The sequence below is a fragment of the Pelodiscus sinensis genome, chromosome 20 (assembly GCF_049634645.1).
Source record: "Pelodiscus sinensis isolate JC-2024 chromosome 20, ASM4963464v1, whole genome shotgun sequence".
Classification (NCBI taxonomy): Eukaryota; Metazoa; Chordata; order Testudines; family Trionychidae; genus Pelodiscus; species Pelodiscus sinensis.
In genome coordinates this window covers 23,423,672-23,449,467 of record NC_134730.1, presented here as the reverse complement: position 1 = coordinate 23,449,467, position 25,796 = coordinate 23,423,672, and the positions used below count along the sequence as shown (strand labels likewise).

Sequence of the window (25,796 nt, the reverse complement as noted above, 5' to 3'; positions counted from 1 at the left end):
GTCTTCTGTCTGCTCCCCCGCTTCGACATGGGCCTTCCCCCTCCCCAGCATTGCAGCCAAGAGGCTGAGGGCAGGGGTGACTAGCAGAGCAGCTGCTTACCCCGCCTGGAGGCAGACAAGCTGACGGAGTCCAGACCCTGCTGGCCACGCTCTTGGTGCTGCAGCTGCCCCCAGTGGCCACTCTCAGTATCGCATCCCTCCACTCTCGCCCCCTCCTTTTCTGTGGTATGGAAAACAGTCCCATTCCCAGCACTTTCCATTTCCCTGGCACAACCAAACCTGGACCTGGCTTTAAGGCAGGATAAGAGGAAGCTGCCTACGAAATTTGGTGTCTTAGCTCTTACCGTTTAGGAGGCGGTCTCCACCAAACGGACTTACAAACGGATGGATTCACAGACAGACAGATGCGGAAATCTCTAAAATATATGTACAGATGTGCATTACCATAGCACCAATCCAGTTCCACTACTTGCTGTACAGAGGACAAAAAGACAGTCCTCATTCAGTCCAGAATGTAATTCTGTTGAAGTCAATGGAATTGTTTGGATTTATGCTGGTGTGAGCAACACTGGAGTAAAATATATGAGAAAATCTGATGAGCACAGCACTGGCAGAAAGGACTCGCAGAACGAGAAGGCCACTTGCGAGACTATTGGGCTGCGTCTAGACTGGCAAAATTTGCGCAAAAGCAGCCGTTTTTGCGCAAAATCTTGCCGCCTGTCTACACTGGCTGCGAGTACTTGCACAAGAATGCTGACCTTGTACTGTACAAAATCACTGGTTCTTGCGCAAATACTCCGATGCTCCCGCTCAGGGATAAACCCTCTTGTTCAAGAATACTTGCGCAAGAGAGTCAGCGTAGACAGCCAAGTTAATTTCTTGCGCAAGAAAGCCCGATGGCTAAAATGGCCATCAGAGCGTTCTTGCGCAAGAGCATCCGTGCCAGTGTAGATGCTCTCTTGTGCAAATACTTTTAACGGAAAAACTTTTCTGTTAAAAGTCTTTGCGCAAAATCTTGCCAGTCTAGACGCAGCCTTGGTGTAAACCAGAACTAGGTCTCAAGTTCAAAGAACAGAAAAGAAAACAGACATTAGAGGAAGTCTTCTCCAGTGGCTGGACCATTTGCATAAAACTTGGGAGACCTGATCTGGATTCGACATCTGTGTCACCACAGACTTCCTGTGTGGCCAAATCACTTAAGCCAGATTTCTGATGGTATTTAGGTGTTGCAAAGCTTAACTGGTTGAGGAAGCTAAATTTCAAAGAGATTAAGGCACCTGAGAGCCTACATTCCATTGGCAGCTGATGGGGTTTAGGCACTGGAACTATAATATTTAGGCTCCTAAATCAGATAGGCCTTGCAAAGTTGAAAACAGCAACATCTTATGATCCCAAAATGCTCGGTGCCTCATTTCGCCCGCTATAAACTGGTGCTCGTGCCACTTTTCTATCCCACTGGGAAAGACGGAGCGTCTCCCAGAGACAATAGTAATGGAGCCCAGGTAAGTAGCTTAAGTAGAAAAAAGGTTTGCAAAGAAGGGCATTAACCTAGGAAACTCCTCTGTGTGCTGGTGAGACTTTCCCTATTTTTTTCAAGTGACAAACAATAGCAGACATATGCTAACACATTTGCTTAGGGCATTATTCAAAGGCCTGCAGCTTAGCAGACCATGACTGGCATAGAGCAGTGGTTCTCAAACTTTTTGGCCCACAGCCCACGCTGCTTAACACAAACCTTTCTGCGGACCACCAGCCAACCACCCATGATGACAAAATGGATGGAGGACAGGGTGCAGGTGTGGTGTCTGGCCGAGGGGTAGGGTGGAGGAGCAGGCTGGGGGGGAAGGGGGAGGCTGGCCTAGGGGTAGGGTGGAGGAGCGGGCTGGGGGGGGTCTGGCCGAGGGGTAGGGTGGAGGAGCAGGCTGAGGAGGAAGGGGGAGGCTGGCCGAGGGGTAGGGTGGAGGAGCAGGCTGAGGGAGGGTCTGGCCGAGGGGTAGGGTGGAGGAGCAGGCTGGGGGGGGTCTGGCCGAGGGGTAGGGTGGAGGAGCAGGCTGGTGGGGGAGTCTGGCCTAGGGGTAGGGTGGAGGAGCAGGCTGGGGGGGGGTCTGGCCGAGGGGTAGGGTGGAGGAGCAGGCTGGTGGGGGAGTCTGGCCTAGGGGTAGGGTGGAGGAGCAGGCTGGAGGGGGGGTCTGGCCTAGGGGTAGGGTGGAGGAGCAGGCTGGGGGGGGAGTCTGGCCTAGGGGTAGGGTGGAGGAGCAGGCTGGGGGGGGAGTCTGGCCTAGGGGTAGGGTGGAGGAGCAGGCTGGGGGGGGAGTCTGGCCTAGGGGTAGGGTGGAGGAGCCTGGGAAACCACTGGCCTAGGGAAGCAGCCTTAAGCATTGTCTGTGCCAGTTAACAGAACAGCCCAGCGTTACGCAGGCCAGTGGACATTACCATATCGACGTAAATCAATATTTACTTAGCAATGCTCATTTTGGAGAGCTCTGGATTCTCTACCACTGGCCTCGAGCCTGTCAGTTAACCCCGGGCTTTCCTAAGTAGCCTGCAATTTGGATACCTCCATTACCTGCTGCCCAGCTTGTGACACCTCAGACCTGATTTGCAGGGCGGTCGAGCGACTCCATGGCCCGATGAAGTCAAGCTGTGAGGAGGAGCTTTGGAAATGCTTGAGCATTTCAGTTTTCAGCACTAGCGTGTCTGGCTCTGACCCTTTGCAAACCCGACGAGGCGTCCTATGACACCTTACAGACTAACAGATTTCTTTGGGCAGAAGCTTTCGTGCGTCAAAACTACTTTGTCAGATGCCGTGAGTGGTTTTGACCCACGAAAGCTTCTGCCCAAAGAAATCTGTTAGTCTTTACGAGCCACGGGACGCTTCGTTGGGTGTGCAGATGCAAACTAACTCGGCTACCCCCCTGAGCCTGGGCAAACAGCCAGCAGTGTCGTGATTGTGTCGAACACGCTAGGCACCCTGCTTTGTAACCCCTTTGCATTGTACGGTGACGTGACTGAGCCAACGGGGAACTCAAGGCAGTGAGGTTTGCTCTACTTATTCACAACCAAAGCAGGAGAAATATAGTTGCGGGTAACTAAGTAAAAAGCATTGAAGCGCTATCAGGTTCCTGGAAATGGATATTGATTTGAAATTTGCTTTGGGAATAATTTCAGCTGTTATATCAGCACTTTACCAATAACAGTAGGCTCAGAGTGAGCACCAGAGTAGCTATTACGGCCGATATGTGCAGGCCGGAGAGATAGGCTCTATCCGGGGAACTCTGCATGGGTTCTGGAGCAACGCAAAGCTCCATTGTGCTCGGCGGAGAGCGATTACATTTTTAAAAGCCGGGCGACGTGTGGGGAATATATTAGAATTCTGAAATGAAGATGGATGTTCCCGGCACGAGTGCATTGTGGGAACTTTGAGCGGAATCAGATCACGTAGCTGATTTGATGACATCCTACATCACCCACAAAAGCCCCTAATGCTAAATGCCGGCTGCTTACACCAACGTGCCTCTTACTTTGCTGCCTTCTCACCGGGGGCACAGCCCCTGGTATTCGGTAATCACTCTACCCACTTTGCTGGGCCGCTTATTTTGTTTGTGGCAGAGAAATGCCTGTAGTTTGCTTTTGCTTATGACGTTTATTTATTACCCAGCCCGGAGCGAAGCTGGGCTGGCCACGCAGCCGCCTGCCCTTGTGTGACTTAGCTTTGTGTCTTATTCTTTTGGGGGAAAACATATTGATTTTTCCTCGGTCACTTTGAAATAAAATATATGGTTCTCATAAACACGGGAAGCTTTCTGAGAACAGGCTCAGGCTGGATTCACTCACACCCGCCTCCTTCCTGGGGCACTATGCGGAAAATCTGGGTTCAGTGCAGGGAGTTTCTGGGAAGGGGCCTTTTGTACTAGGTATGCTCCGTTGATTAGATTCTGGCCCCGCCTCGGTAGGGGATGTTACGGGAGGGCTCTATAACAAGACACACGTCTGTCTAGCTGGAGTTGGTGAGTGGAGAAAAAGCTCTTTTGCCAGAGATAGGCAGGACTGCCTGTAAGTTAGTGGGTTCAGTAAAGCCATAGTTGTTACGCTCTGCAAATGGCTTCCGTTCTCCTAACCAGTGGTCAACGCCGGCGTTCACTGTGAGTCTCTTTGTCTGCTTTGTGCCAGGGTTGGGCTATCCTGACACCTCCAAACTCCTGTCATTGGTGATCTTGTGACCATGGAGGGAGGCAGGGAAGGCGTGAGCCCCAAACCATCATCGACCAGCTCCCATAGCAGCATGGCAGGGCTCAGCCCTGCTCCCAGCGGCTCAACATGCCCCATGGAACGCGCCCTTTGTTGTCGACTCTCCTGAAGGGCTGGACGAAGGGTCCAGGGATTGTTCGTGTTTATTCCCAGGGTGACTCTCCCCCCGTAGCCCCAGAAGGTCAATCTCACTCACGATACAGCCCACAGGGCTTTGCTCATTGCCTGCCGGGTCGCCCAATGATGACGTCACACCATTGATGGCCGTGCAGGTGGGGGCACCGATCACGCGTTCCACCTGGGGCGCCAGCTGCCGCAGCCCACCTCAAACCACCCCTGACTACGCAGCCTGTATGAAAGAAAAACCATGTCCTTGGCACAGTTACTCCTGTGGGGGGTTCGTGTGGCATAATCTGCTCCTCCTTCCCCCTCTCTGAGGCGACGCTTCCAGACATGATTCAGCAGAAACATCTGCCGAGAGGATGCTAGGACTTCAGGGGTAAGCTGAGCGGACGAGCGGCTTGTGCAGTTTTTCCAGCACGCAAGCACAGTCATCACCATCTTTTGGCTGCTGGGCCAGAGCAGACTGAATCCCACACACTATATCCTGTTGTTGTTCGCTTTCCTTAGAAATAGGCTTTCTCGATAACCCTTCACTGTTATAGGGGGGGTTCCAGCTGAGGGCTTCACTACTCCGTTGGCGGTCAGCTTCACAACGCCCCTGCCAGGGAGGAATGATCATCCCCATTTTATGGATGGAGAAATCAAGGTACAAACGGAACAAACTGCAAATGGAGGATTCGGATTCTACAGTGCTGGCGGACAGTATAAACTCCTAAGATTTGATAGATAGACTAGCTGGAACCACAGAGCAGAAAGGCAGAAATAGAAGGCAGGCCTGCAAACTAATCGTCCCTTGCACCTTCATACCCTCCTTTGCCAAACACTTGAGCCCTGTAGATGAAAATACTCCCCCAAAACAAAGCCCCGTATTCCAAGACTTTTTCCTTTGCCGCCACCCACCTTGGCTATTTCCCCGTTGCCTCTAGTCCATCACACTCTGGGACTTGGCTGCTGTAAGAGGGAATTCATTGCCCATTGAGGCCTTATCTATAGTAAAAGGCAGATCGCCATTGCTGCCATCGATCTTCTAGAGTTCCATTTAGGGAGTCTAGTTAAGACTCGCTGAATTGAACTCAGAGCACTCCTGCTGGTGGTACTCCTTTTGCGAGGAGTAAGGGAAGCTGACAGGAGCGTTTGCTCCCTTTGACCTCCTGCTGTGGGGACGCCATCACGCTGAGCTAAACCGACTCCAGCTACATAGTCTACGTATTCTACAGAGTTGTACACCTTAAGCTGAGCTGCTGGGTCTAGTGAAGACCTGGCCTTAGGATATTAGTAATAGAGCCAATTTCACTGGCCTACTTTTCCCCGGCTCGCCTCACTTGTTTACCTCGCAGAGATTGGCTTTCTTCCTCCTTCTTCTTTTATGACCTGGCAGTGAGCATGTGGAATGTTCATTTTTCCTGCCGGGACGGAGGAAAGCAGCATTTCAGAGCTTGCCACGGTGTCATTGGCCTCACTTCGGAGTATGCTGACCCAAAGCAAAAAGTACGGGGTTACTTAACGGTGCAGGGTGACGCTCTTGCATGCCACCTGGATCAATGATTAGCCGAGGCACTCGTCTGTAGTGTGCATGGACAAACGCAATGGACGGCGCCAGCGACCGTCCTGTATCCACAACAAAGGGCCACGAGAGAGGGGGATGGGTAGAAGCAGAGCACCCGGGGATTAGACACCCTTTCTAGGCTCAAAAAGGAGACTCCTTCCATGAGAGTCAGGCTGGGGTCAAGGCGAGTGAATGTAACAAACATTTAAACTTTGCACGTGTCCCATCACTCCACTCAAGAGAAGAGTCTGCTTCAAACCCCAAGCAGCAGCCGGTTGTTTTGACCTCTAAGCAGAATTCCTTCTCTTCTTTGGGATTCCCCTTCAACGGCTGGCAGGAGGGCAAAGGGGTGGGGGGGGCTACCATGGACTCTTGTTGCCAAGAACCTGGCAGGAGATTACGGGGCCACAAAGCTAGTGAAAAGGCTCATGGAGCCCTTCCTTCTCCAGCCGATCCCCTGTGATCTGGGCAGAGCTTGAGGTCTGTGAGCTCTGGGGAGCAAACTTGCCTCCCTTTTCATCGGTGAGAGAGACAGCGGAGTGAAATCTGCCTATCCCTGCCGGCTGAGAACGCTTCAGGGGAATTCCCTGCGTTTGCCTTCCTCCCTAGCCCCTTCCTGCTGATTGACCCCAGGAAGATACTATTAACCGTGTGGTGCCGCATTAAACGAACGCTGCTCTCAGTAGGTCCAACTTGTGAGCTTGGCTCCGTCCGCGACACAGACAAACGGCGGGGAAAACCTGGCTGCTCTGTCTGCATGGACTGGGAGGAGCAGAATGGCAGGGGATAGAGGGGGGCGGAAGCTGTGTCAAACCCTTGGGGTATGTCTACACTAGCCCCCTAGTTCGAACTAGGGAGGCTAGTGTAGGCATTCAAAATAAATTCCACTCGTCCGAAGTAACTGCCCGCGGCGACACGCGGCAGTGAAACAGCAATTCGAACTAAGTCCTTAGTTCGAATTAACTGTTACACCTCGTGGAATGAGGAATTTTTAAATGGTGACCAGGTGGGAAGATGCAAATAATGCCTGGGATATTTAAATCCCGGGCTTCATTTGCAACTTCAAATGCCTACATTAGCCTCCCTAGTTTGAACTGGGGGCTAGTGTAGACATACCCTTAGAGAGCTCTGCAGTCAGCGCCCCACCGTCCTGCTGGCCCATGGCTGGGCCTCTCCTGCACGAAACCTCACACAGCGCTCCTTGGGCGTTGAATGAAAGGGAGTCACCTCCTAGCAGGAGCTAGACACCTCAGAGTCCCTACGCCAGCGACGGGCAACCTAGCCTAGAGAGGGGGCTGAATGAGCCGGCCCTCCTCCGTCTGCACGATTACCGTCACCGAGATGAGATAGGATAGTTTTGCTCACTGCGCTGGTGGACCTCACATTTTCACGGGGTGCTGATGGAGCCATCGCAGCACTGGGATTGGATGCAGCGGGAGCACCCAGCCCTCACAGTGACTGCTGCAATCAGCACACATCTTGCATCACGGGCCCTGGCTTTATGTGCGTGTCACTTTAGCAATATCAGTAGGGAAAAAAACGGTGTGGATGGAAACCGGCGGAATCTGGCAACTCTGCACACGGGCCACCGCAAACAAAACATCTCATGGGCCATGCATAGAACCCCTCTCGGGCTATGTCGACACTCACGGCAAATGAGGCGAAGCGTGGAATATCGCCGAGCCTCATTTGCATACCTAATGAGCCGCCATATTTGCAGAAGAGGCTCTTGCGCCAGAAGGAGCTGTCTACACTGCCTCTTCTTGCGCAAGAAATATGCAAATGAGGCGAAGCATGGAATATCGCTGAGCCTCGTTTGCATACCTAATGAGCCGCCATTTTTGCAGAAGAGGCTCTTGTGCCAAAAGGAGCTGTCTACACTGCCCCTTCTTGTGCAAGAAAAACCCTCTTGCGCAATGCTGCTATGCCGATTATTTTCAAGAAGAACAGCATTGCACAAGACAGTTTTTCTTGTGCAAGAAGGGGCAGTGTAGACAGCTCCTTCTGGCGCAAGAGCCTCTTCTGCAAAAATGGCGGCTCATTAGGTATGCAAACGAGGCTCAGCGATATTCCACGCTTCGCCTCATTTGCATATTTCTCGCATAAGACGCCGTCAGTGTCGACATAGCCCGAGAGGCCACAACCTCCAGCCCACCACTGCCCTAACCTGTGTGACAGCTCATATATGCGCAGTCCTGCAGCGGGCTTTGCGTCTAGCAGGAAGGAAATGGAGAGACCGTCTATGTCTGCTCAGGAAATGGAGCCTAATGTCTTCAGGCTAAATCCAGGAGAGCTGTGTCTGGGGAGGAGCTGAGGGTTCAGGCGGGGAGGCGATGTGAGCTCGGTGGTGGATGTGTGGCTGGGAGCAGTGCCTCTAGCCAGCATTGTGCCCCTCCCAAACGCCAGCCCTGCCTGCAGTCGACCCCTACATGCAGGCGGAGAGCGTGAGATCAAGCGGGACTTTCCAAAGGGGTGTAGCTGAGCTAATAAGCGGGTCTTCCCAGAGCTCATTAACCGAAGCCAAGGCCGGCCCGTCTCTAGCTGTGCCCACGCATCTCTCCGGAGAGGCTCCGTTTCCACGGTCTGCCTTTAGCATGACAGATTTCTGGAAGCCTCCTTGACTGTGCTGTTAGCTACAGCGTGTGTGTCAAGATCTGAGGCGCGCCCACAATCAGATCTACAATTCCCTTGTGCCGTACAGGGCGGGGGAGGGCAGACGTTTTACGAGATGTTCTGCAAGGCTCAGACACAACAATGGCAAAGAAACCCTTTTTCAGTGCCATTTTCTCTTCTTTATGGGGCACTGCCAAAGAACATATGCTCTGGAAGGAGCAAGCCTCTTAGATCCCCTGGCAGAGCTGTGGTTTGTGGATATAAAAAGGCAGCAAGTGATCTTAAACCAGAAGGTTGCTGTTCACGGTCTTTGGCAGGTGGCTGTTCGCCGTCTTGGGTGACTTCTCCCAATTTGCCCTCACGTCCTTGAATATGCCACCCACCCAGGATCAGTGCTCTGTGTTGTGAGAACATAACATAAGAACTAGGGGTCGCCACATGACATTCAGAGGTAGCAGGTTTAAAACAAATAAAAGGAAAATATTCTTCATGCAGCACACAGTCAACCTGTGGAACTCCTTGCCAGAGGATGTGGTGAAGACCAGAACTTTAACAGGGTTCAAAAAAGAGAGATAAATTCATGGAGCTTCAGTCCATCAATGCCTATTAGCCAGGATGGACAGGAATGGTTTCCCTAGCCTCTGTTTGTCAGAGGCTGGAAATAGGTGACAGGAGAGGGATTGTGTGATAATTCCCTGTTCTGTTCACTCCCTCTGGGGCATCTGGCATTGGCCACTGTCAGAAGACAGGATACTGGGCTAGATGGATCTTTGGTCCAGCCATTCTTATGTTCTTCTGTGTGCATAAACTGTGAGAATTCTGCTTTTCCCCAGGCGCTCACTAAATGTTATTACCTCCCCATTGTACTCTAGTCCACGCTTGGAGCAGAATCAGTTAGATGAGGGAATGTTCCATCCTCATTTACTCTGTCTAAAGCTCATGTCAGGCACGGACTATGACAGTGAAAAAAAAAGCAACATGGGGAATGGGGAAATCTTAATGATCTAATGTATAGGACGATAGACAAGAAACAAAATACCAAAATAAATCACTCTATTGCACCGTGATGGTTAGAAAGCTGGGTTTTTTTCATCAGAAAATGCTATTTATACTAAATGAAAACTGATTGCGATGTATTCATTTCCACACAACTTCATTTGGAAACGCTATTGTGTAGCCATTTAATGTTATATTTAAAGCCAATTTAATTGTTTTTAAAGTTCCCAAATCAAAACGCAATGTTCGGCAGTCATCCAAATGAATCATTTCAATGGAGCTCAAACATTTGTTGCTGTTTAAAAGTCTCGGAGGAATAGCCGTGTTAGCCTGCAACTTTAAAAAACAATGAGCAGTTCTGTAGTACCTAGGGAACAGCTACGCTACAGGGAAGATTGAAGCTGCCACTGTCAATCTTCCAGGGTTCAAATTAGCAGTCTAGCGAAGACAGCAAATTCAAACTGAGAGGGGCGCTCTGATCAATGCCGGTTAGTCCTGCCTCCACGAGGAGTAAGGGAAGTCAAAGGGAGAGTGTTCTCCCTTCAACTTCCTGCAGGGTGGAAAGCCCAAAAGTTGAGTTAGAGTACTTCGACTTCAGGTTAGGGATGTGAATGACTAGTCGACTAGTTGCTTCCTCCCTCCCCCCCCCCCCCCGCCTTTCTGCCTCTATAAGAAAGAGGCAGCAAGGGGGTGGGAAAGAGTGGATCCCAGGGCCAGACCCTAAGCTCTATGTGGCACTGCTGCTTTGAAACGCCACATGCAGCCCGGACTGCACTGCATGCGGCGTTTCAAAGTGGCAGCACCGTATGGAGCCTTGGGTCAGCTGGGAACTCCTCTGCTGACTCCAGGCTCCACACGGCGCTGCCACTTTGAAATGCCGCGGGGAGCACGGGGCCAGCGCTTTCACCTTTGAAGTGTAGCAACAGCCCTGGAGTTATTGCTACACTTCAAAGGCGGAGGCACCATTATCGACTAATCGAATAGTGCAGATTGCATCGACTGTTCGATTAGCTCATTCATCTAAATGTAACATCCCTACTTCAGATACGCAATTAACATAACTGAAGTTACGTATCTTAATTCGACCTTGTCCCGTAGTGTCGATGTACCCTTAGAGACTAACAAAAATCAATATAGAGTATCATGAGCTTTCGTGGCCAAAACCCACTTCCTCAGTCTCTGCTCATCTGAGGAAGTGGGCTGTGCCCATGAAAGCTCATGATACTCTATATTGATTTTTGCTAGTCTCTAAGGTGCTACAGGACTCCTCGTTGTTTTTTGCTGGTGATGGTTAGGAATTTCCTTCCACAAAAAGAACTGAAAGTCAGGAGGGTTTGTCCCCTGAACAAACTTTCTGAAATCCCAACATTTTTGCAAAACAGGAGATGTGTTTTCCAGTCATCTCTACCACCACACACACAATTCTCGTCTTGAAAACATGTGTATTTAGCAGCATGTTGTACGGATGTGAGATGTGGGTGAAAAGATTTGAAGAGAAGGATATTGGTGGTCAAGAGAAGTTGTTATAGAAAGATCCCGAGAATAGGATGGATGCAGAAGGTCACCAACGAGGAATTATATAGGAAGATACGGCCGAAAGAGAACCTACTGCAGAAGGTTATACAACGGACGTTACAGCTATTCGGGCATCTCTGCAGAATGAACGACGAGCGAAAAGTTAAGACCCCAGTATTCAGCATAATGGATGGTTCGAATAGAAGAGGCAGACTCCCCAGAGAATGGGGAGATGATATAGTAGATTGGTGCGGAGCTAGTCTACAGAAACTAAGCCACTCCACACTGGACAGGGAAAGATGGAAGGAAATAGTGAGGGAGGCATCAGACACCAATGGGTGTTGAGCCCATGGTTGATGTTGATGATGATTGATGATGAGAAAGGATTGGAGAATAAACCACGTGTGACAGATGTTAGTGATGTTGCTTAATCCGCTATTGGAAGGCACTTGTCTGAGGCAGAGATGAACATAGTAGAAGAAACTGTGCAGAAAACAGAACAAGCCTTTGCCAGTTCATTAGCACCATCCATCTAAAGAGATCAAATTGCTTTTCAGTCATTCGTGAATGAAACCACAGTTGTTTCCCACTGGGTTTGGCCCTAAAGGACTTTGTTACAACAGAGCTCTGAGAAACAACTGCAATGAAACCCCCAACCAGGTGGAAGGAGTATGACTGGTTATTTACAAAGCAGTCACTGGAAGCAAGTTTGCTGCTGCTGTTGGTGACTCAGGGGGTGTGAAGGAGGGCAACTGTCTTTTGAGCAAGCTTGGGCAGCTTAAGGGCATGGCCTTGAAAGCATGTAAAACTTGTGGTTCTCACGGTTCCCACCCAGCATCAGCCGTGATTCTGTTTCCACTGAGTTTGGCTTTGAATTTGGGGGAGGGGGGAGTTTTTAAATCCAACTCTCAAAGCAACACTTTGGAGGGAAGAGAGGGCAAGTGTAAAAATTCCCCAGCTTGTAAGCAAACTAAATGTTCCTTCCACCCCCTGCAAAACCACCAGCATCGCAGGGCTCTGATTTAAACAAGTGCCAACTGCAGACCCACTGGTGGGGGAGAGCAAAGGGGACGACTGCCCCAGGACTTGGAGATTCAACAGGGCCCACGGCTTCCAGCCACCACTGTGGCTACTGCACTGAGAGCTGGCTGGGGGTGCAGCACATGCTGGATGGTGCTGAGGGCTGGCTGCACCCAACCCCGCCCCTTCCCACCTGAAGCCACGCCCCTTCTGGAGCATGGAGCCCCTTCCCCCACCTTGCCCCGGGGCCTGATGAATCTATCAAACAGCCAGCAGGAGTCACTACAGCCAACCCAGCCCCAATCACTGTAGGAAAGAGCTGGGAAATAGCAAAGCTATTATTGCACATGGCAAAATTCACCCTTCTGGGACGGATTCACAGGAGCGCTGTGAGCAAGACGGAGGATATAATTCTTCCGCTCTGCTCTGCGCTGATTCGGCCTCACCTGAAGTACTGTGTCCAGGCCTGGGTGCTACATTTCAGGAAAGATGTAAACAAACTGGAGGAAGTCTAGAGAAGAGCAACAAAAATGATCCAAGGTCTAGAAAGCATGTCCCCAAAGGGAAGACTGAAAGAAATGAGTTTGTTCAGTCCGGAGTCAAGAAGGCTGAGAGGGGACACAATAGTGGTTTTCAAGTACCTAAAAGGGTGTTACAAGGAGGGGGGGAGAAAAATTGTTCTCCTTGGCCTCTGAGGCGAGGACAAGAAGAAATTGACTTGAATTGCAGCAAAGGAGTTTTAGTTTGGATATGAGGGTGGTTAAACCCTGGAATATATTTCCTAGGGCGGTTGTGGAATCTCCATCAGTGGAGTTTTTTAAGAGCAGGTTAGACAGATACTTCTCGGGGACGGGCAAGATAATACTTAATCCTGCCAGGAGAGCAAGGCACAAGGTTTCTTCCAGACCTGTGATGCTAGTCTCTGAAACGTGCCCTTTTCAAAATGACTGTCTTAGGTGCTTCCGTGCCCCCCATCATTACAGTCTCTGTGCGCCTCATGATCTTTCATGAATCTACCTTATAACACCCGTATGCTAAGGAAGCCCCATTATCCCCAGTTTGCCCATTAATATTCAACAGATGCAGTATCTGGCCTTTTCTCTCCTTTAATCAATGGCTGAGTCGAGACTGGCATGATTTTGAGGAAATACTTTTAACGGAAAAGTTTTTCCGTTAAAAGTATTTCTGCAAAAGAGCGTCTAGATTGGCACGGATGCTTTTGCGCAAAAGCATCCGTGCCCAGTATAGACGCGCTTTTGCGCAAGAAAGCCCCAATGGCCATTTTAGCCATCGGGCTTTCTTGCGCAAAAAATTAAGGTGCCTGTCTACACTGGCCCTCTTGCACAAGTATTCTTGCGCAAGAGGGCTTATCCCTGAGCGGGAGCGTCAAAGTATTTGTGCAAGAAGCACAGAATACTTACATTAGAACATCAGTGCTCTTGCACAAATTCAAGCGGCCAGTGTAGACAGCTGGCAAGTTTTTGTGCAAAAGCAGCCGCTTTTGCACAAAATCTTGCCAGTCTAGATGCAGCCATGATGTTTTTCATTTTGCAGCTCTCTCTGTACAGGTTGAAACTCTAAAATCCAGGACTCTCTGGTCCAGCCACATCCGTGGTCTGGCAGCACCATGGGTATCACTGGACCAGAGAGCCTGGCTGGGAATGGGGGAAGCCAGGGTCAGAAGTGCAGCTCCAGCCAGGGCTGGTAGCAACGAGGTCAGTGGCAGGGCGTGCAGCAAAGCCCAGTGGCCAAGACAGGCGCCCAGGTACAGGGCTGACTTAGGAGACCCTGCTGGTCCCAACTCTGCCACAGACTTGTTGAGTAATCTTTGACACGGCTTGCCCCGTGCCTCAGTTTCCCCTTCTGTGAAATCAAGATCATAACCCCTACCCAATCTCTTAAGGCAAGTTGCTATTTCTGGCTGGCAAGCTCTGTCCAGGATGGACTTGTAGCTTCACGGCATTTCCCAGCTCTTTGAAAACCGACAGTCTCTGGGTGTAGAGCACTACAGATTTACATGCAGCGCACGCTCTTTTTCATGGCATCGTGTGATGTTTTTCAGGAGACATAAGCTTCACCTTGAGGAGCTCAACCTAACATCTCCCGACTCCATGCTGCAGCTCGGGCGGGAAGCCAGCTGGCTCCAGTTCCACCTGGGAATCAGCCGCGAGGGGCTGTACCCCAGATCCAGCCCTGCCGTTCACAAACTCCTTCGCGACATGCGGGATCTGAACACCGTCAGTGCCGGTAAGCGTTTCCACTGCCTCGCATGCAACAAGCGGGGTGGAGCCTTTTGAATGAAAACGTTTTTTGTAAACGAAAAGAAAAAAGTTTTGTGAATATTTTCAAGCCTGGAGGTTTTGTTTTCATTTTGTATGAAACTTTCTCCAGAACAGAACTGAAAACGTAACTGGCATCTTTCAGTAACAGGTGTGAAGAGGAAAAACAAGTTTCAGGTTTTCCCGCTCCCAAGTGCCTGAGGGTGGGTCTACACGGCACATAAAAGACCCACGGCAACGAGTCTGAGAGCCGGGGTCCACTGACTCCGGCTCGGACTGCGGGGCTACCGATAGCAGTGTAAACACGCCGGCTGGAGCCTGGGCTCTGAAACCTGATGAGGGGAGAGGGTCTCATAGTACAAGCTCACCCTAGCCCCAAGGGTAGCTCTAAACCAGGACTCTGGGGGCCGCAAGCCGGTTTCAGGTCTGCCAAGCAGGGCTGGCAGTAGACGTACTGGGGCCTAGGACTGGAAGCTGGCTTTTCTATGCAGAAAAACAGGGGTTGAGGCACAGCTGAGCCATGGAGTTTATATAACATGTCGGGGTGGCCTCAGAAAATAAAGGCTGAAAACCCTGCAGGGCCCTGCTGTCTTAATACCCCCGTGCAAGCCGAGTTGGCTGAACAGAATTCTGAGACTTCCTGCCAGGGGCATTGTCCCCCGTGAGAAGCTGGGGTCACACCGGTCTCCGACTCAGCCTTTTCTGAGGGCTGCACTGAGCCAGACACCAGACCCCTCTGACCCCGGGACATTGCATTTGCTACGTGTCAGGTTGGCTAACGGCAGCAGCACCGACCTCCGGATGTAGCTGTTGGGAAATGGCAGAGTGCAGGTTCTGGGTGAGCAGTCCTCTAACCGCTTTTCCTTTCCCTGCAGACTACACTCAGGACGAGAAAGCTTTATTAGGAGCCTGTGACTGCACCCAGAGTAAGCGATTCATTTGCGTCCCTGTTACTTGAACCTCATTTTACCTCCTGGCACTAGGTAACTTGGCAAACCTGATCCCTTGTACGGAGAGAACTTTTTTTTATTCTGTAACATGCAAAGCTTGCAGAAGAAATAATAGCTCTGAATTTTCTTTGACTCCCACATGAACATTTCCCACTTCATTTGCCTTAAAAAATAAAGGTGAAAGTTGCAAATCCGGACAAGCCAGTACTGAACTCTAGAACTGGAAGGGACCTCAAGAAGTCTTCAAGTCCAGTCCCTTGTCCCCACAGCAGGACCAAGCACCATCTGATCAATGTTGACAGATGTTTGTCTAACCTGCTCTTTGAAATCTCCAGTGATAGAGATTCCACAACCTCCCTGGGCAATTGATTCCAATGTTTAACCACCCTGACAGTTAGGAAGTTTTTCCTAATGTCCACTACGTCTAGACTGCAAGCCTCTTTCAAAAAAGAGAGTCTAGACGACAACCAGTACTTTCAAAACAGCAAGCCGCTTTTTTGAAAGAGAACACCCAGGCTGTCTGGATGCTCTCTTTCGAAAAAGCACCGTTTGCATGACATAGCGCCTTTTTTCGAAAGAGCACTTTCGAAAAAAGGCGTTCTTCCTCGTAAAACGAGGTTTTCCGCGGTCAAAAAAGCCGCCGCGTTCTTTCGATTTACTTTCGAAAGAACGCGGCTGCATTCTAGACGCAGGTAAAGATTTTTCGAAAAAAGGCCACTTTTTTGGAAAAATCCCAGTAGTCTAGACACACCCTAAATCTCCCTTGCTGCATTTGAAGTCCATTGCTTCTTGTCCTATCCTCAGAGGCCAAGGAGAACAATTTTTCTCCTTCCTCCTCGTAACGCCCTTTTAGGTACTTGAGGCTGTTACGAGGAGGAGGAACCAAAGTCCTTATCCTGCTGCTGGCTCTTTGTGAAGCGAGCTGGTGGCCTGACTCAACTTGAGTCTAGATCACAGAAGCACCTGACCACACATGGGACTCACTGGTACCGTTCCTTTGATCACTGCAGGAGAGGCCAAGAACTAGGGAACTTCTCCCAAGCTCATGGAGCGCATTGGGAGTCTCTGCATTGATTTAATGAGCTAAGAGTCGGACCCTGAGCAACCATGGATGTGCATTAACCCCTTCAACCCCTTCCGGGCTGGGGCTGAGACAACTTCACAGAGCAGCATGGGGGAAGCACACACTCCCCCACACCCAGCTGCACCAGCTCTGAGAACAAGCATTCTCCAGGGCTGTCTATGGAGCTTTGTCACTCAAATCCTGAGCTGCCTGGCCCAACCTCATAGACTTACAGGCTGTGTCTAGACTGGCCAGTTTTTCCAGAAAATCAGCCGCTTTTCCGGAAAAACTTTCCAGCTGTCTACACTGGTCGCTTGAATTTCCGCAAAAGCACTGACATCTCATGTAAGATTGTCAGTGTTCTTGCGGAAATACTATGCTGCTCCCGTTCAGGCAAAAGTCCTTTTGCGCAAAACTTTTGCGCAAAAAGGCTAGTGTAGACAGCTCAGACTTGTTTTCCGCAAAAAAACCCCGATCGCGAAAATGGCGATCGGGGCTTTTTTGCAGAAAAGCGCGTCTAGATTGGCACGGACGCTTTTCCACAAAAAGTGCTTTTGCGGAAAAGTGTCCGTGCCAATCTAGACGCTCTTTTCCGAAAATGCTTTTAATGGAAAACTTTTCCGTTAAAAGCATTTCCAGAAAATCATGCCAGTCTAGACGTAGCCACAGACTCATAGACTTTAAGGTCAGAAGGGACCGTTGTGATCATCTAGTCTGACCCCCTGCACAGTGCAGGCCACAGAATCTCACCCACCCCCTCCTAGAATAACCCTCTCACCTATATCTCAGATATTGAAGCCTTCAAATAGTTTGAAGACCCCAAGATACAGAGAATCCTCCAGCTGTGATCTGTACCCCATGCTACAGAGGAAGGCGAAAAACCTCCAGGGTCTCTGCCAATCTACCCTGGAGGAAAATTCCTTTCCGACCCCAAATATGGTGATCAGCTAAACCCTGAGCATGTGGGCAAGACTCACCAGCCAGACACCCAGAAAGTTCTCTATAGTAACTCCTATCATCCCTCCATTGACCTATTTACCACTGAATAATGAATAGTCAATTAGTCACCAAGATCATGTTATCTTGTGACCTTAAATGAAGGGGTGGGGCGTCTGTGTCTTAGGTAGGCTCCGCCCCCTCGCTCAGGATTTAAACCAGCTGGCAGCTGTCACCAGCATGAAATTCAGTTTACATTGCAGTGGGTGTCAAATAGTGTTCCCTTTAAGCTGTGCACTTGTGTGGCCACTGAGGAGAAATTCAGATGTGGCCCAGCTGATTAGCAGAGCACCCACAGCCAAGTTTTGTGTTTCTATGAGTAGTGCACATTCACACAAGACTCGGTGCATATAAAAATTATTCTGCACATGGGTGGAAAAAAATCCACACGTGGATGGAAAAGATGAGTGGGAACATTGTTGCAAAAGTAACACTTAGATAACCCAGCACAGTGGCTGGTCCCAGCTCTCCACAAAGAAATGCTAAAGAAAATAGTCTGCCTATCATAGAGCCAGGATCAGGGGAAATTACAGTGGCAAAAACTAGAGGTGAGCTGCAGCAGCAAATTACCAGTAAATAGACCAGCTGATATGAGTCATTGTATCTATACTGCGTTAGGAGATTTACTCATGCGTAGAAGGAAGACGAATTTCTTTACTACAAAACAGTGCTTAAGAAGTCTTTTTCAAGTGTCAAATCACATCCCACTCTGTTTTATTCTCTTCCCCCACCCCAAGTTGTGAAGCCCAGTGGGGTACACCTGAAGCTGGTGTTGAGACTCCAGGACTTTGGGAAAGCCATGTTCAAACCCATGAGGTAAGGAGAGTGACCGTACGTATTCGCTCTAACTCCCCTGCAGTCGCTGTTCCCCAAACTGGCCTCGCCGTTAGGCAAGGTGGGCTCCACGATAAGAAAGGCAATTGAGCGCCGGCGCCGTGAGCTGAGCAATCGCTGCATCTAACCACAGGCTGCAAACAACCCGAGACGTTTCAGTGGGGGGGGGTCATGACGCAAGTGAATGGCTGAAGGCCGGAGCAGATGGGGCGAGGCAATGAATCACTGAGAACCTGGCTTTGTAATACTGCGGGTTGCCAAAGGATGTGGGAGCTGCCGTCGCATCCTTTGTCTCCTTTACTCAGCAAACCTTGGCTTGGTGCCTCAAAAGGCTTCCATAAAAATGAATTGTCATTGGCTGCTCCCACTGTCTCACAGGTGTGCAGGCAGCTGCCCCGGGGCCCGGTGATTTAACAGGGCCCGAGGTTCCTAGTGTGTCGGCCGCCCTGCAGCTGTGCGTGGCACAGGAAAACCAAGGCAGTTTTTACACGGGTTGTTCAAATTGCACCATTATTCGCTCCCCATTGCTGACCATAGGTGCCGAATTTCCACTGTGCCTTAGGCCCTGCCTCCACTCCACCCCTTCCCTGCCCTCGATCCCACCACCACCATGCCTCTTCCCGCCCCTGCCCCTGCCCCTGCCCCACCTCTTCCCAGCCCCACTCCACCTCCACCTCCTGCCCCATTCCACCCTGCTCCCCCAAGTGCCGCATCCTTATTCCTCCCCCTCTACCCCTGAGCCTCCTGCATGCTGCAAAACGGCTGATCACAGCTGAGGGAGAGGAGGTGCTGACCCATACAGTCTGCCAGCAGGCAGGAGGCGCTGTGGAGAGGGTGAACTAATGGGGGGAGCAGTTGTTGGAGAGAGCTGAGCCCCCACCAGTTTTTCCCCACAGGTGCTCCAACCCCAGAATACCCACGGAGCCTACGTTGCTGACGACACAAGACAGTGTTGTCTGTCGTGCGTTTGTGTGTGTGTGTGAAAGCGAGAGAGAGAAAGAGAGAAAGAGAGAGTGATTTGTGTGTGTGTGTGAGAGAGAGAGAGCGAGAGATTTGTGTGTGTGTGAGAGAGAGAGAGAGAGAGAGAGATGTGTGTGAGTGTGAGAGGGAGAGATTTGTGTGTGTGTGTGTGTGTGTGTGTGTGTGTGTGTGTGTGTGTGAGAGAGAGAGAGATTTGTGTGTGCGTGTGTGTGAGAGAGAGCGAGAGAGAGAGTGATTTGTGTGTGTGTGTGTGTGTGTGTGTGTGTGTGTGTGTGTGTGTGTGTGTGAGAGAGAGAGAGATTGTCGAGGCCTGTACATTTCTGCTGCTTCCCAACAGAATTCCTGTTTTCCTTCCTTCATTTATTTATTTTTTTTTATCGAAACCCCACGTATATTTCCAAGCCGTCGCTCATGGTGTTGCCAGCCTTGAACAGCCATTTGAAATGGCTTCTGCTTTTATTTAGAGCCCTTTGGGCCCCATCCGTGCATTTCCATTCCGATTGCTTTCGGCGCACTGCCTTGGCTCGGAAGGGCGGGCTGGGCTTTTCTGAGTTCGGGATGTTAAATATCGGTTACTTGGATAGTCGATTCACCTCATGAATTCTTATCAGTTCCTCAACTATTCTCTAGTCCCCATGGGTAGAGCCATGGGAACCGATAAGAATACAGAGGCAGCAGCGTGGGATGGCAGCATCCCGTGTCCGGGGGTGAGGGGCCTGAGCTCCCCGACTCCATGTGACCAAGCACTGAGCCAGGCTGCTAAAAAATGTACTGGCAAGGGGGAGGGAGGGGAATGCGTGTAGTCCATAGCATGAACCTATACGTTTTTGCTTATTGGTTAATCGACCACACTATTACATCCCTATTCTGAGTTCAACTATTTGCTTATCAGAGAGGTTCCTCTAGCTGTCTGTTCCCCCTGGCTTGTTCCCCGGTTCATTCCAAGAAGCAAAATGTGTCGTGGCCAAAGGCGCTCGCTCAGCTGGGGCGGGGAGGGAGGGATGTCTCGGCTCGCCTGCTGTGAGGAGAGGGAGCCAGCGAGCGCTGGGTTTCAGACGCGTTCCTGTTCAATGCATGAGCTTGGAGGCCTGATTAGCTCATGCAGCCTACGGCACTGCTTCCCTGGCAGCCCAGACAGACTCAGACTCAGGCTCTTTGGTGGCCTGGGAGGAACAAGCTCAGTCTTGTGGCTGACGGACCGATGCCCACTGTGGACAGTGCTACCGGGAGGTGGGGTTGCAGGCTGTGCAGACTGAGTAACTACAGCAGTGACGCCGGGGTAGCATGGCTGGCTCACAGAGCCACCTCCCACCAAGGTCCCTGGGTGTATTCTCACCTCCCTCACCGCCTCTGCTGCAGTCACATCTCGCCGTGGCAGAGCGGACGAACCTGAAGTCTTTCGGTGCCCGTCTCAGCCGAAGGACCTAGAACCCAAAGAGGCAGGGAGAACAAGACCCTCAGCCCCCTAGCTGTGGTAAGGAGTGAGACACGTTGGCCAAGCAGCCTGGTCCCATGGTGGATCCTGCCCTGTGAGTCACCAACATCTCTGGGGCTGCCAATCCAGGTCCAAACACAGGCACAAGCACCTCAGATAGCCAGAAGCACCTGCCACCTCCTACCCACGGCTGCCATTCCAATAAGCACGTAAGCCCTGCCCCATCCGGCTGTTCCTTTCAGTCATTCCTGGCCCGTCCCCAGGGCCTTTGAAACGGCGGCCGTGGCCCGATGCTCTTATTCTTCTGTGAAAGTCGTTCATTAGCTCCCACCTCGCAGGGCAGCCTGAGGTCGCTGAGGGTGCCCTGTGCTCTTCGGAACAGCTCGCTTCCCACTTCGCGCGTCCGTCCCGGGTTGTGCTCTCCTGGCCGGGTGAGTGACCTCCTCCTTTCTTTCAGACAGAAACGTGAGGAAGAGACGCCCGAGGACTGTTTCTACTTCGTTGACTTTCAGCGGCACAATGCGGAAATAGCCGCCTTCCACCTCGACAGGTACTGGTGCCCAGAACATAGCGCCTCGTCTCGCTTCTGAGGGAGAAAAGCCGTTACTTCAGCTCCTAAAAACCCCCGGCGGCCTGGGGAAATCCAAGTCACAGTGTGGACTCCCTACTCCTCCTCACGGACATTAATAAGGGCAAGCGTTTTAAAGACAGGCACCTAATTCCTACAGACGTCAAATTCTGGGCCTAAGAGCTTTGACATGAGGAAGGAGGGTTGGGCGTTGCATGACTTGAGTGGCCATTTGGCCAACGTCACGCACAGTGTCAATGTCACGCACACACTCCACTGAAGGACACGCTCCGCCAGCAGGGCCGACAGCCACCGCGAGCCACAGGGCAAGTGGAGGGAGGGGCAGATCCACACCTCTAAAAAGGGTGGGGCTGTGGGCCAAAGGGGTGGGGCCAAGGCCGAAGAGGCGGGGCCAAGAGCAGTCAGCCCTTAGCGCCACCCAGACTGTGGCTTCCCCCTTCTCCAGCAATCAGAGCTGTGGCACTCCAGCACGTCAGCAGAAATTCAAAGGCGCCCGGGACTCCAGGAACACCAGCCGCGGCTGGGAGCTCCAGGCCCCTTTGGATCACCAGGCCCAGGGGTAATTGCCCCCTTTCTTCCCCCCTGTCGGTGGGCCTGCACTGTGACTCTGTACCCTCTAGGGGTGGCTTCCCTGAGAACACTCATTTCAGATAACCCACCCACCTTAATCTGGACCAGTCTGGGTGGCAGGCAAAGGCCCAGCTGGGGAGGGCAAGTCCCAGACCCACCCCTTCTGCTGAGGCCCCACCCCTGGAGTCAAGCCCCTCCCACCCCCCAGACCGATCCTTCCTGTCCACCTAGAGAGCCAGGGCTGCCGAGCCGCGGCCCCAACCGTCTCGGTGGCTGAGGCATGTAGGCTGTGCCTTCTCTTGCCTACATTACCCGCCGCCCCTGGACACTACGTATCTTGTTAACTGTGTAACCTGAGCCTTGTCAGTCCTCACAACCCGCGCCTGCCCTCGGATGCACAGTGCCAACGTGTCCCTTGCAAACGTTATTTGACACATTCATAACATCTTTTCATAGGCCTCTCGGTAGGAGGCGAGAGCCCTGATGCAGATCCCAATGGAGTCAAAGGAACGATTCCTATTGACTTCACGGCTGGGCTTGAGGCTGAATTACCTGCTGTGAATTAGTCAGCGACTGGGGAACTATGTTGTTGCTCCAAGGCAATCCACCTAGCAGGGGATGGAGTGAGCCAGAGGGTAGTTAGGTGCATGGGATTTAATAGACCCTTTTTGTACCCCATCCAAAGACTTCCCAACACTTCACAAAGGCTAATTAATTCCAGCGCTGGCACCCTCTCTGCAAGGCAAGTAAGGTTTCCTCTATGGGATGAATGGGGAAACAGGCACAGAAAGGCAGGATGAGATCTCAGGCATCCCGACTCCCAGTTCACTGTTCTGGCCCGGCAATTTGCCCATCTCTACTCAAACTCTCTGCTTGCCCTAAATGCCAGATAGTCGGCGGTTCTCCCTGTCCTCCCTTGCTTCGCAAACCCTGCCCAGGGAGGCCCACGCTAGGCTGCAATGTCTGGGAACGGCAGTGGCCGTGACATGTGGCCGGAGCTAGGTGAGTGGCTGGACTCCATTCTGGAAGCTGTCGGCCCAAAGGGGACACCAGGAGAGTCCCAGCTGTTGTGGCTCATCCACATGGCAGCACAGACCGAGCCAGGGTTGAGTGCGTCCTTCGTGCAACACGCCTGCGGGAGCCGATGGCCCCGGCTCCGGGCTCGAACTGCCGCTTTTCGGGATTTCACTCCCCCGCCCCGTCGGGGGCTGTTTGGATCCCGGGTTTTTAACTGCTCTGTGGCGGGCGAGAGAGCCAGCTGCTCGATCCAGATGTGTTTCCATTTTAGAGTCAGGCCCATTTCCAAAGACTGTCCAAGGGGACAACTTTGCAGTGTGGGAAAAACCTGCAGCCAGCAGGGTCGATAGCCTCACCGGGCCCATGGGCAAGGGGGGAGGCTGCTTTGGGCCTCGGGCAGAAGGAGGGGGGCTGTGGGGAGGGGGGATGGGTCGCTCAGTGGTTTGAGTATGAGCCTGCTAAACCCACAGACACTGCAGTGCTCTGGCAGCAATTTAAAGGATCTAGGGCTGAAGCTCTGGGCCCTTTTGTATCTCCAGGCCCCGAGGCAGTGCCCCCCCCCCCCCCCCCCCAGGTGCGCCTTGTGCCTGCTCCTTCCACAATTTGGGCCTGGTCCTGAGAAGTGCTCGTGGGACGTCAGTAAGAATTTGTAGCAGGTGGGATCCCTTTGGAGATCAGGCCCTTTCACCGCCCAGGTGATTCTGAGTCCCTTTCACTGGCTGGGACAGGGAGCAAAGCCCTGACAAAGGGAGGCAGGAGCGTTTGTCCCAGGCGCGGCCGCTGCAGGCAGACTTGCACGAGGCCTGTTCTCCGCCCTGTCAATTTGCCCGTCCCGCTGAAGTGACTGGCCAGCTCCTTTCAAGCTGCGCACTGAGCTCCGGGAAGGCAGAACGCGGCTCTGGGCAGCCCTCCCCTTCTTTTCCCTCGGGTCAAGTTCAGTTCGCTGGGGGCTGGGCACAGGAGAGCGCCTTTCGTCTCCGAGTTACCCGTCCGAATGTGGCAGGCTCCATCCCATGCCCAGCGGACGCCCCGTATAAAACGAGCCAGGGGTCTCAGGACAGTTCCAAGTAGACCAGGGGTCTTCATTCCAAAAGCAGCCACAAGCTGGCCTGTCTTAGCAGAGAGAAGCAGAAGCTGTAAGGCCCCGATTCTGTGGGTGCTCCGGGTCTAGAGCATCCCCCGGGAAAAACTGGTGAGTTCTGAGCACCCACCAGCAGCCCCTCAACAACTCCCTCCCTCCCCAGCAATTCCCACCCACCAGCAGGCCCTGGGGATCCGTGCCTTCCCCGCCCTCCATGTGCCTCCCATCCGCTACAATCAGCTGTTTTGCAGTGTTCCGGAGGCCCTGGGAGGGAGGGGGGATGCTACATGCTCAGGGGAGGGAGTGGAACTGGACAGGGAGGGGTGGGGCGAGGGTGGGACAGGTATGGGAAAAGGCAGGGCAGGATGGATCCTTGGGGAAAGGGGGTGGAGTGGGGGCAGGGCCTGGGACAGCACCCAGAGTCAGCCCCCCTCTGGCACTTTTGAAAGTCAGGCTGCTCACTCTTGGCCAGTGAAGGCAGGGGACTGTTTGGAGAAGCTTGTTTAGAGTGTGAAGCCTGGTCATCACACACAACGTTGCACCGATGTAATTAAACCACTGCCTTTTTGTGTGCAACCACCTAAACCGGGTTTCATTGATTTGAATTAAACCGGCGCTATTTCTGTTGGCAGCACGCCCGCAGCGAAATGGGTTGTTCCTCCGAGGGGGGGGGGGGGGCTAACCTAAAATGCTCCCTCTAACCTTTTCCATTCATGTGTGGATTTTTTTCCCCATCCATGTGCAGAATAAATTGTTATGTGCACCACCAGGAGAAACAAAACAAAACCTCGCTGTGGGCGCTCTGCTAATCACCTGCGCAGCATCTGACTCCCTCCTCAGTGGCTGCACAAGCACCCAGCTTACGGGGAACACTGCCAGTAAGCGGGTACCCTTTCCCAGCGTTAGGTGAAAAGCCATGGGGAAAGAAGCCATCTTTCCTCTCCCTTAGGGGAGGTTCCACTGAGAGAGGTGCCAAATGTGACGGCTTTGCTCCATCATCTTCACAATTCCAGTTGTAATGATGAACAAGGCTGATGTTAGGCCTGTAGCCGGATCGTTCAAAACCTGGGCCAGGGAGTCTGGGGAGCTAAATTCTTTCCATTTCTAGCTTTGCTATTAAATACTGTTGCAGCCTGCGGGGGACTCATTTAGCCTCCCTGGATGTGTTTAAACTACAGTGCACCCCTCTGCCAACAGAGGGATGTAGATTAGACACTTTGAAAGTGCAAATGAGTCCGGGATTTAAATTTCCCGGGCTTCATTTGCATACTCACGTTCGGGGGCTGTGCCGATCACGCGCCCTTTCAAAAGTGAAAGTAACGTCTAGCCGCGGCTCTACCGACGGTGGGGAGCTTTTACGGCAGATCCTCATTTTTGGAGGAGTTCAGGATCTGCCGAAAAAGCTCCCCGCTGTCGGCAGAACCGCAGCGAGACGTTACTTTCACTTTCGAAAGGGCGCGTGATCGGCACAGCACCCGAACGTGAGTATGCAAATGAAGCCCAGGATATTTAAATGCCGAGCTCATTTGCACTTTCGAAGTGCTTGATTTGCATCTCTCTGCCAACAGAGGGATGCAGTCTGGAGGTAGCTCCTGTGCCTCAGTGCCATGGGACGTCCCTGGGACAGTGTTCCCTTTAAGCTGAGCATTTGGGCGGCCACACACAAGAGAGTCAAGTGCCGCTCAGCTGATTAGTAGAGCACCTACAGCTGGCAACATGAGTTTCTATTGGTGGTGCACGTCCACACATGCCTTGGTGCACAGAACAAAATGTATTCCGCACATGGATGGGAACAATTAGAGGGAACTTTGCTCTGGGACTCACTTTAACCATCTATAAAACAAGCCCTGGGCTATGTTTCTAATATTCTAAAGTGCTTTGACGTCTGTAGAGGAAAGACGCTAGATCTCCGAACACAAGGTTTGTTTGTTTTTTTAATT

The 25,796-nt window shown here is 51.9% G+C and overlaps 1 protein-coding gene across 1 annotated transcript in view; it reads left to right on the top strand.

The window, feature by feature from the left end:
• The window catches only part of FAM20A (FAM20A golgi associated secretory pathway pseudokinase), a 50,930-nt gene that overhangs the window by 12,335 nt on the left and 12,799 nt on the right, over positions 1-25,796 (top strand). Inside the window, exons 2-5 of the mRNA XM_075903987.1 lie at positions 14,124-14,308; positions 15,216-15,266; positions 18,087-18,165; positions 21,057-21,149. Coding sequence (XP_075760102.1) covers positions 14,124-14,308; positions 15,216-15,266; positions 18,087-18,165; positions 21,057-21,149 — 408 coding nt within the window. The remainder of the gene's footprint in view (positions 1-14,123; positions 14,309-15,215; positions 15,267-18,086; positions 18,166-21,056; positions 21,150-25,796) is intronic.